This window comes from Sinocyclocheilus rhinocerous, unplaced genomic scaffold (assembly GCF_001515625.1).
Source record: "Sinocyclocheilus rhinocerous isolate Xijiao unplaced genomic scaffold, SAMN03320098_v1.1 scaffold357, whole genome shotgun sequence".
Taxonomy (NCBI): Eukaryota; Metazoa; Chordata; class Actinopteri; order Cypriniformes; family Cyprinidae; genus Sinocyclocheilus; species Sinocyclocheilus rhinocerous.
In genome coordinates, this window is record NW_015649568.1 from 1,225,660 (window position 1) to 1,237,569 (window position 11,910).

General features: G+C 38.6%; 1 protein-coding gene across 2 annotated transcripts in view; it reads right to left on the reverse strand.

Moving 5' to 3' along the window:
• Positions 1–11,910, reverse strand: part of LOC107710686 (USP6 N-terminal-like protein) — a 67,253-nt gene that overhangs the window by 36,208 nt on the left and 19,135 nt on the right. For both annotated transcript variants that reach the window (XM_016515522.1, XM_016515521.1), the window contains exon 2: positions 2,985–3,058. In XM_016515522.1, coding sequence (XP_016371008.1) covers positions 2,985–3,058 — 74 coding nt within the window. The remainder of the gene's footprint in view (positions 1–2,984; positions 3,059–11,910) is intronic.

An 11,910-nucleotide genomic window follows, 5' to 3' on the forward strand; every position in this document is an offset into this window, starting at 1 on the left:
TCTAATTGGTCAAAACACCATTTGGGGTGTGTTAAACAGCCCGGTTTAAATACTCAGGACACCATCAAACTTTGCTTTTTGTGTCTAGCTTTTAGCTTTTCGCTTTTAGTCATGCTTTTTAGTTAAATGCTTTTTAGCCATGCGGCTTTTTAGTTATATGCTTTTTAGCCATGCGGCTTTTTAGTTATATGCTTTTTAGCCATGCGGCTTTTTAGTTATATGCTTTTTAGCCATGCGGCTTTTTAGTTATATGCTTTTTAGCCATGCGGCTTTTAGCTTTTCGCTTTTAGTCGTGCTTTTCAGTCATCTCTTCCTTCTTGCCTTTTTGAGCCGTGTTTTCTTTTTAATCATGCTTCTTTAGCTTTTGAGCGTGCTCTGGCTTACATGCCATCTCCTCCAAAACCATGAGGAGAAACGCCACCTGGTCTCGTCAAACTTTACTTCTATTTCTTTACTTTAGTTTATTTTATTTTCCGTTGAGTTTCGTGTGTTCCGAGTTAAGTTTGCCGTGTCTCCGAAAGAGTGCCGTCTAAACTTCAACTGCAGACCACAGCTCCGCGTCGCCAGCCAACGCCCAATCACTGGCTTCCCAAGACTGAACTTCCAGCCAATCAGCGACCGCGGGAAACCCCTTTCGGCAACCAGACAAGGAAGGGAACCACGCACACAGGAACGCAAGAATGTCCAGATCCTAGCTGAACTGGTGCATTTATTATAAATTTTAACCTCATTGAGGAACTCAATGCGAGGGTTAATTAAGTGATTGATGGTTGTTCAGGTCTATGCAATTGCACATATTGCTGGGAACTTGGGATTTCACATTTTCATTCTCTTAAACTCATTCTTTCCTCACTTTCTCTCTTTCTGCAACTTGTGTGAATGCGTGTGTTTGTGTGTTAGATTAGTTTAAATGTCTTATATTTATCCAATAAAGCCTTATTCATATTGAAAAGAGAAGTATCTTGTGTTTTGTGCTTACAAGTTAATGTCTTAAACTGCCGATCTTGTTACTGTGCTAATAAATAGTGTTTTCACTACACTTTGGATATTAATATCCATTGCAGAATTGTTATACGGCTCTTTAAATGAATCGCTGGCCGACTCAGTCATCAGCCGTAAAACCGTGATTCTGTCCAAATTCCCTATAAAATCTTAAATTATTCCCTTTGAGCTAAATTGACCTGTTTCCCTTACAGCGTGTCTAATGAGGAGATGGCGAGTAAGGACCAGCAACTTCATCCTTGCGACACCGACTCAGAAAACACTAGTTTATTAGTAAATAATTCAAATATTTCCTTACTATTTCTCCCTGACATTCATGGTAATTACTTGATTACTAAAAAGTCGGGGCCGGGCTAAAAATGCAGGGCTCTACCGTTCATGCTCATCGAAACAGCAAAGTCCACTCAAAAATCGAGCCGACAGGAAACATCTATGTAGTACAGTATTGTTTCTGTTGCAATAGCCCTACTGTGCTGTAACAAGGTGTGGTATATGGGCAACTCATAACGCTGCCCTCTCATTCATTGATCTTCTTCTAACCACTATGTTATGCTCACGTGTTCTGATAATAATAGCTTTCTAGGACTAAACATTATTTGGATAATTGGTAAAAAATAAAAAAAAATCTTAATAGCTCTATACTGTTAGACCTACCTGAAAAACTAAAAAGCAATTTATTAAATCAAGCTATCTCGTGCTACTGTAACAAAATTACCCCACTGTAAAATCAAAAATACATTGAGTGAGCAAAAATTTGTGAGATTTTAGTTCCATAGGCTAGATAGATAGATTTAAGCTACATTAAAGTGATTATTACATTTTGAATATGGATATGTTTCTTACAAAAACGCATGGATTCGCTACAGGAGGCCTTTGTTCACCCCCCAGAGCCGTGTGAGACACTTTTTTTATGGACGGGCGCTTTTTAGTTAACTTCTTTTGGACTGAAGCACTGCAACACCCGCTGACTGCAATGATAGAGCTTGGAATAGCCAGGACAATTTTTTATATAACTCCGACTGGTTTCGTCTGAAAGAAGAAAGTCATATACACCTAGGATGCCTCGGGGGTGAGTAAAACACAGCCTAATTTTCATTTTTGGGTGAACTAACCCTTTAAAGGGTAAATTTTTTAAAACTAACATTTTAGAGGGCTAAAATATAAGAGAAGAAAGAAAACATAACATAAGACCATACGTGTTATGCTTCCTGAGTCAGGAGACGGATCTCAGTTTATGGGAGCTTATCACAATCCAATTAACAGACACGTTACAGAATTAGAGCCCCCTAATGAGAGCTCAGATTACACTCAATTTAAGCGATCAATTTACAAACCAGACAAGCGCAAGAGATTTCATGAGGGGAAAAAAAATCATTAAACCTTTCAGTGAAAACACACATTACTCTTAGAACGGTCACAGGAAGTCATAATATTCTGACTTTATTACCACATAATCATTATTGCATTCATGCAATATAAGGTCTCATTTCACTTTTAGTGCCACTTTCTTTCCTGTAAGCCATCATTCCAATATGTATTTTAAAGGGAAAGCCTGGAAAGCCTGTTTTAAAGATACAATGCCAGACATGACCTAAGGATAAAAGTTGGCCTCCCAACATGAGTGATATACACAACAGCTGGTGAACAGGTGTTTCACATGATAGCCATTATAATAAATCATATTTTAACACCCTACTGACCAGTCACACAAAGAGAATTCTCTGTGGCACTCTAAATCAGAAACATAACAGAAATGTCTGCTAAAATCTGACAGACAACGTTTTAGCAACAGATAAGAATACAGAGAATCTTCCAGATGAAAACTCTTATAGCAAATGTGATGTGCGCAGGTTGTGAACTACTGTATGATGGAAGGAGGTATCTGGTTGGATCAGAGTATGTCTTTACGGTGTTTCTGTTTTTCTTGGAAGTGGATTGGAGGGTATTTGGCAGGTAAATGAATGGCAGCTGTTTTCTCTCACCTTGTCATATTTGGCAAGTATCTCAGCTCGCTCCTGTTCCAACTTCACTGTAGCATCCTGCTCTAAATCAGACGCTGGATAGAGAAACAGAGAGAGACCAATTAGCTGTGATTTTAACTGTCCACTATGTGAATCATCTTTAATAAGCCTGGTTTACATACATTTAGAGAAAAGACCTCTTTGCACTTAGAGACACACACACACACACACACACACACACACACACACATTCTCTCTTTTCTATCAGCTAGAGCATAGCAACAAGTGGCTGTTCAAATAGGTCTGAGCCAGTATGTGGCTTTCAAGGGCAAACTGCGTCATTCACATCCAAAGCAAACAACTCGGGTCTGCTTTTATAGGAAGGTTCCGGATTCAGTACAAACTCTATGTCACAGCATGTCTGCATTATGCACAGAAAATATTGTAGACATGTCCCTCAGTTTGTAAAAAAAACAAAAGCTAAATCAGAGGCTTAGTTTACACAAATTTAATTCAATCTGTCCGTCAACCTCACAGAAAAGAAAAGTACCTCTTCAAAAAATATTGTGCTCTTTAAATTGAGAGACCAGATCAAAAGTCTTTTCAGTTTGTGCGAGTATTAAAATAATAAAAGCTAATAAAAAGAAAAAGTCAAGAATTCAAAACCCAGCATTTGGTAAGACTAAAAGAGCTTTTGCCACAGACGATATCAAAGAGTCAAGACACATGAAAAATACATAAATACATAAATAAATAAATACATTAAATAAATATATATGGCTGGGCGATATGGCCAAAAAAATTATCACGATAAATTTTTTCATATCAGCCGATATCGATAATTATCACGATAAATGTTTATTATCTTAAAAATAAATCTTTATTTATTTCAAGTTTAAAGCCAGATTTTGCTCCAAAGTGAAAGTTGTAGAAACTAGACCATTAATTTTCCTTAACAAAATAAATATCAAAATAGAAAAAAATGTATTTCTTCGTTTCTGCATGTTCTAATGAGTGATATTGTTTCAAATCAAGAAACCGGTTTGGGTTGCCTGATAATATTAATAATAATATCACTTTTTTGTCCCTTAGAAATGCACATTTGATAGTAGCTTGAGTTAGGATGCAGAGGTAAATTTTTGTTCATTATCAAAATTAGTAACATCTGTAAAAAGTGCAGCAACCTCAGTTTTATATGGTTAAATTTATTCTGAACTTTTTTTTAAATTAAGCATTGGTCTTCCATAGTAGCATACAAACACATCTGCTCTAGTGAGCTCGCACCGCGCAGCCGGTTTGAACTTTGATCCGAGCGGATAAACGGTCCGTGTGGCGCGAATCGCGATTCAAACGAGGCGTGCTGTTTCGTTCCGTTTATGGTGCTTAAACATTATATCGAACATTTATCGAACTCTTCATATCGTTTTATCTAGGAAAATTACCATCAGAAAAAGTGAATGGATAATCATTATTTGTAGTGCAGCCTCTGTGCAAAAATGAGTTTACAGTGATGCACATAAAAAGAGTTTCAAGCATAGCCACAAGACATTTATGTTAATGCCTTGTGGCTGCCAGTATGATGATGCCAGTATGATAAACTGGCCTGTGAAAACATCCAGTCTTTCAACTCCTGTCATGATCATGTAAACCCCATAAACCTGGTAACTTTTTTAGATACTAAAAGGGGATGTGATGTAATTATACTGTTAATAAGCAGAAGTACCAGTAATACATCCACTGTTCAGAACAGTAGTCTCATTTATTCACCCTCGTGTTGTTCCAAACCTTTATCTATCTATCTATCTATCTATCTATCTATCTATCTTTCATTCAACTCACTTGGTCAACAACTTACTTGGTCCTTCAAGTAATATTCTTAATTTGTGATTTTCATGGAGTGACTGGAACTCAGGAATGTTCTGCTGTATTTGACTGTACAGTGAGTCTCTTAAGGACGTGTATTTGTCACAGTGGAGGAGGAATTGCTCCTCCGTCTCAACTGATCCTGATCTACATTCATTACAGATGCGCTCTTCTTTAGGTAACAGTCATGTTGTCCTCTTTCTATGGCCAGCTGGTGGTCACTCAATCTGTACTTGGTCAGTAAATGTCTGTGTGTTTTAGTGCTTTAAAAAGAAGAGAATCTTCCGAACTAGAGTTTAAGTGGATCCAGAACTTTAAAACTCTTTTTTTAATGATTAGATTTAGGGGGAGACGGCTTAACTCGGCTCTGCGGGTGTTATTAGGCGTGTTTCTGTGCACATGAAGGATGCTTCTGCAGAACTCTACATGCAGAGCTTCTAAAGGGTGTTTGTGCCAATCTTTATGGCTGTAGTTACTCGCTGGGCCCCAGATATCGCTTATATTCAGGGCAATAGGCAGTATGACACTATCGAAAATCTTTGTCCAAATTCTGATGGGGATGTTTATTTTGAATAATTTCATTCGTATGACATGCAGTGCCCTGCGGGCTTTTATAAGTAATGTTTTAACTGCAATTTGAAATTTCCAGTGGGAGTTAAAACCAGACCAAGATATATTGTAAAGCAATATACTCAGTCACTCAGTCACTCAGTCAGTCAGTCACTCACTCACTGACTCACTGACTCAATCACTTAACAACAGTTTTCAAAATATATTTTCTGTAGAAGTAAGTAAGGAAGGTTTGGAACAACATTACTTTTCCTTTTTAAAAATACTTGAAAACACAAGCCACACATTTCTGCTTTATAAACTCTTCAGAACATACTGTCCTGTAGACATTAAAAGCTTTAAGGTAAAAGCAACTGTGCTTATTTTTACAAACTGAGGGATGAGTTGAAATTATTTTCTGTGGTATTTCACAGCATTTCAGCGACGCTGCTGACAAAGCTTAACTTGCATCGAACCATGCACATTCCCACAGAAGCACCACAGAATAAGAACTAGAGTAAGATAATAGAACACTGTGTGTTTGAGTGCAATAAAGCACCCTACTGGATCCCAGCCTTGACTTTGATGTTGTCTATGAAGTGTGTAGACACACACTCAGATGGAAACATTCTCCTGTGAAGAGCGCTGCTGTGGGGATGTTGATGCAGGATTGGGTTTTCTGCGTATTCAATGTGCCCTGCTGCTAATGCACAAACACGTCTATTTTTCACATGCAGCTAGCCAATGACATTACAGCCAATCAGATGGAGTGGCCAATCATTTCCTCTCCAGGAATTAGGTTAACACTGCCACTTCCTGTTTGGCTTGGTTCCCTTTCTGAGTGTATTTCGCAGGCAACACTTACTTACAGAGGCTTCCACCAGCTTTTAGCCCTTGGGTCAAAGCCAGCCAGATTCCTGTGCTGGATGAATAGGTTTTTAAAGTCAATGGAATTTTTATGGAAGGATGGTTTGTGTGTGTGTGTTCTGTGTATTTAACAGATGCAAGTAATAAAAGCACATATAGCCTATGAGATGAGACAAAATGTGATTTGAAAAGACAAAATGAAATAACATGAGGCAATAAATGAGATTAGACTAGAAGAGTGAAGATTAGAAGAGAAAAGAATAGGTGTGATTACAGGTGAGATACGCAGAGACAGAACAAGAAGACACTGTAAGAAGAGCAAAGCATATATATAAGAAGAAACAATAAGAAATGAAATGTGTATGTGAGATGAGAAAAGATGTGAGAAAAGAAACAAGATGTGATTTTCCCTCATGTGAGAGAAAAGTTGAGACAAATATGTGAGTATGTGAAAGATGAGACAAGTAGAGAACAGATGAGATGAGACGAGATAAGAAAATACTAGATATGAAAAAAAGAGAGCATGTAAGATAAAGTAATATATGAGATGAGACAAGAATATTAGAGACAATAGTTAATACTGAGAGAAATTAGCCAAGATGAGAAAGGAAGGGTATGTGAGATGAGAAGAGACTTGCAGAGAAAAGATGTAAACAGAGTATTTAAGAGAAGAGACAAGACGAGAAAGAGGAGATGAGGTTATGCACAAAGAATGTGGGAGAAAAAAATTGAGAAAAGTAGTATGTCAGGAGATAGAATGTGAGATGAAACCAGATGAGACGAGAGAAGAAGACAGATTGTGAGACGACAGAAAAGATGTATGTGAAAAAAGGCAAGAATAGACTGATTGTGTGAAGGAAAGAGACAAGATGAGATGAGAAAAGACAAGATGATACAAAAAAAGATAAGATGAGATGAGATTAGGAGAAAGAAAAGAGTATTTAAAAGAAGGCAGTGAGATGACAAAAACTGTCGAGTAGAGACGAGAAGAGACTATGTGAGATGAAAAAGTACGAGTATGTAAAAGATGAGACAGCAAGAGACAACATTTTGCGAGAAAAGAAGAGATGAAAAGAAAGGAGTACTGCATACGAAAGAGGAGACAAGATATTATGTCTGAGACAGATGGGCAGAGATGAGAAGAGTATGTGAGAGAAAATGAGACAAGACGAGACTATGTGAGATGAGCTGAGATGAGAAAGGAAGAGTTTGTGACAAATGAGATGAAACAAGAAGAGATAAGATTATGTGAGAGAAGAGAAGATATAAAAAGAAGAGATTTGAGTATATGAAAGAAGAGAAAAGATAGCATGTACATGACAAATCGAGACGGGATGAGAACAGAAGAGACAAGAAAAAAGACAGTAGTGTAAATGGCTGGTGGTCTTAAAGCTCTGGGGCCTCCACGGCATATTAGCATTCACTCAGCGCCATGTTTCAGCTCACCACTCTCTCGTTCATGCTCCATACATCAGTCTGACAGCTCACGCTGAGCGTATGTGAGCACAGGCGTATTTAGAGATGAGTGAATGTTCTCTGAGGCCTCACTGAGACGAACGAGAAGCATTTCAATCCCTCTTAATGGTCGTTTGTCAGATTAACAGAGCTCATTCACATGGATAAGAGTGAAGAAATCACAGCTCATCTTCTCTTATGATTTCCAGAGCTGTACTATTCAGCACAGATACTGCAGCAAGCTGACTAGATACACAATTAGTGGGAATTATGAGGGAAAGACTGCAACAATGATGCTATGCTCAGTTTTTAAAATGGGACATGTCACAGCTAATATTATTAAATGCTCGTAAATATGTCCATGAGAAACTCAAAAGTTAGCTCAGCACTTTAATGCAGCAAGGATCATTCCCCAAGTCTGGTTATGCGTACTTTCCTACTACACAGAATGCCAAATGTAGAACACCAAATATTCGCACTATTCATGAAACAGTAAGCAAAAAAACCTGGATCATGCACTACTTCCACTGGGATTCTGATATCTACATCCAATTATCATTATGCAGACCCATGAAGGCATGGGAGCTGAAGAGCTGTAAGTTTTGAAAACTGTGAACAGAGCAACTCATTCCTGTAACACAACTTGTAAGTTCTACAGGTACCAAGTTGTTCCTCGTGCTTGATTGCTTTTCACGATTGCTGCTAGTAGATCAATAAACATCCAGGTCAAAGGACAATGGAGGCAACAATGGAGGATTTAGTGTATCTGTAAATGCATTTGTTCAAAAGACCCAAATAACTGAAGAAAGTAGGGCTGCACGATATTGGAAAAAACTCACATTGCGATATTTTATTTTTTTGCACACAACTTGTAAGTTCTACAGGTACCAAGAAAGTTGTTCCTCGTGCTTGATTGCTTTTCACGATTGCTGCTAGTAGATCAATAAACATCCAGGTCAAAGGACAATGGAGGCAACAATGGAGGATTTAGTGTATCTGTAAATGCATTTGTTCAAAAGACCCAAATAACTGAAGAAAGTAGGGCTGCACGATATTGGAAAAAACTCACATTGCGATTTTTTATTTTTTTGCGATATATATTGCGATATGAAAAAAAAAATCACCACATGACTTGAATAGTTTATTTGGGGGAAAATTTTGTACATTTTGTAGGCGAGTAAATCAGCATATGAAATAAACAACTTACAAGCGTAGATAAATATAACAGAACAAAGATACAAATGAAATAAGCAGTGCTTTATATTTTTCAAATAAGTCTAACAGTATTCAGGTACAGAAATTGAATAATCAAATGTAAAATAACACTGCATAGTCTTCACTGTATAAATTAAATCTAATAAATCTGTTAAAACTACAAAAGTGATTTTTCTTTTTGTTGTTTGATTAACATTCATAACACAGAAAGCCTCAGGGACATTAAACTGCTCTAAACCAATATACTGTTACACATCCATTTTCTTTCTCAGTTGTTTACCCTCACCTAAGACATAAGCAACTGTGTTTACAAGGATACTTGCAGAGCACAGTATTTCAGGCACAAATAGACGCAGAAGTGAACAGAATTCAGTGTTCACGTGCATCTGCGTGGCTCTCACGGTGTCTACACCGGACGCGAGCGGCGCGGCGCGATGCGACAAAATACAATGAACTCATTATCAGTGATGCTGTCTACACTGGATGCGGCGCGGCACGACAAATCTGATGGATGCCGCTCTTTATGACGTACTGACACAAAGTTCAAATTATATACAACGGTCGCGTCCAGTGTAGACAGACTTTGGGGCCGTTCACATGGCGCACCTAAAAACGTGTGGGAAAACGCCAGTCGCGCTGCTTTCTCCTTCTTTCCAAAGCGCTCGGGAGCTTGCGCTTTCGTGGCGTCTGCCGTTGCTAAGCGACCGTGACCTGCGCTCTCCAAGACGACGTTTCAACAAAGGATAAATGGATTTCCAGCACTTAAAATCGCGTGCTGTAGCTCTGCTACTAAATGTATTTAGAAATGGGTATCTCTGTACAGCTGTCGCATCCAGTGTAGACACAGTGTCTGTGTGTGAGCAAAGAAAACAATCAGTATAAATATAACGATCAGTAGCCTATACTAAACATCGCACATCCTGCGATGTGACTATCGCGATATCGATGCTGAAACGATATATCGTGCAGCCCTAGAAGAAAGCATCGTCATCAATGGTAGTGAAATTCATGATTAAGTACTTTGAAAGTAAATTTAGATGCAGCTGAGTGTCCTGGGCTCACCATTATAAAAACAGTTGAGCCAAAAAAATTTACGTTTAACATCCATTGAAAAACATGCATTGAAAAAAACAGTTTTGAATATAATGACATATTAGTTGTGTCTCATTTCGAAGGCTGTACCTGCACTGTGCAATGTAATGGTTATTTTTCTGAAATATGACATCCTTAGTGACACGCATCTGACAAATACCTCCAGAGGGCGCAGCCTTCAAAAATGAGACAACAATTTGCAGAGGAGAAAAAAATAAAAATAAAATAAAAATCAGAGACTTTCGTTTAAAATGGGTACGGGGAAATTTTCTTGTTTGCACACAGAAAGTTAATTTGTGTGCACAATTAGTAAATTAATGTGCACGTGGGAAAAGTTCGCATGTTCTTGTTTCCGGTTTATGCATAGTTGTTTGGTGCTAGGAACCACTAAAAAAATGGTCAAAGTTGTAAATAAAACAAAAAATATTGGAGTACGTAATTTAATTTAATTTAATTTAATGTGTTCCTTGTTATTTCTTTCTAATTGTACAAAATTACTATCGATTTCTCATTGAAAATTGTTACTGGTATAAAAAAAAAACAAAGTGTACTCATTAAGATGACAAGAAGGTTGCCAATGTGTGTAATGTGAGCAGTACAGTGATTCCGCTAATCTGACAGTAGTGTAGTGAGGACACAGCCTGAATAAACCACACACTTGTCTCTCTAGTGTGCAGACGCACTAAGAGTAACACATGCTCTTCTGTTCGTTCTTTCACTCTGGCATGCCCTCACAGACGATTCCACTCAGATTCAAGAGCCGTCCAGCTTTCTGTCTCACACACACACACACACACACACGACACTGTCTGACACCATTTAACAAAGAATCATACAGCTCTAAAAGGAAGTCAGTCAGGCTGACATTTCCTGGCTATTTTTATCAACACTTAAGGAACTTATTTCTAATTTTCCCCACTTCCTGCAGAATGTTCTTCTGCCTCTCTCAATCTCTCCACCTCTTTTTAGTGTGAAAATACCCAGAACTTCCTCAGAGTGGTATTTTCAGTGGAGTGATGTCACTAAATGGTCCGAATCTTTATGACTGTACACACACACACACACACACACACACACACACACAACCCTGTTGCCTCCGTGACCCCACCAGAGCCGGGAGGTCAGCTGGGGTCAGCGTCTGGTCAGGTCTGATGGTGGTCACAGGTGTTGCCAAACTCTGTGTGTGTGTGTGTGTCCAAAATTCACTTTGTTCCACACCTGCCAATGGCAGATCTATCTGTCTGTGTTTCTGTCTAGCAACTACCTGGCAACCACACAAAACACATAAATTTTTACATAACAATGACTCAGAATATTTTAGCCACCACATAGCAACAGCCTAGTAACTACCCAGAACATCTGACCACTGTCTAGTAAGTGGCTAGCAACCGCTCAGAACACTTTAGCAACTGCCCAGCAACACCCTAGAAACTATTCAGAACATTTTGGCAACTTTCAGGTGAGTGCCTAGCAACCACTTAAAACATTTTAGCAGCTGCCTAGCAACACCCTTGTAACTACCCAGAACACTTTGGCAACTGTCCAGTAAGTGCCTAGCAACCACTCAGAACACTTTAGCAACTGCCTAGCGACACCCTAGTAACTACCCAGAACATCTGACAACTGTCTAGTAAGTGCCTAGCAGCCATTCAGAACACTTTAGCAGTTGCCTAGCAACACCCTAGTAACTATCCAGAACACTTTAGCAACTGTCTAGTAAGTGCCTAGCAACCACTCAGCACTCTCTAACAACTGCCCAGCAACACCCTAGTAACTACACAGAACACTTTGGCCACTGTCTAGTAGGTGCCTAGCAACCACTCTGAGCATAAAAGCAACTGCCTAGCAACACCTTATTAACTACCCAGAACAGTTTGGCAACTGTCTAGTAAGTGCCTAGCAACCA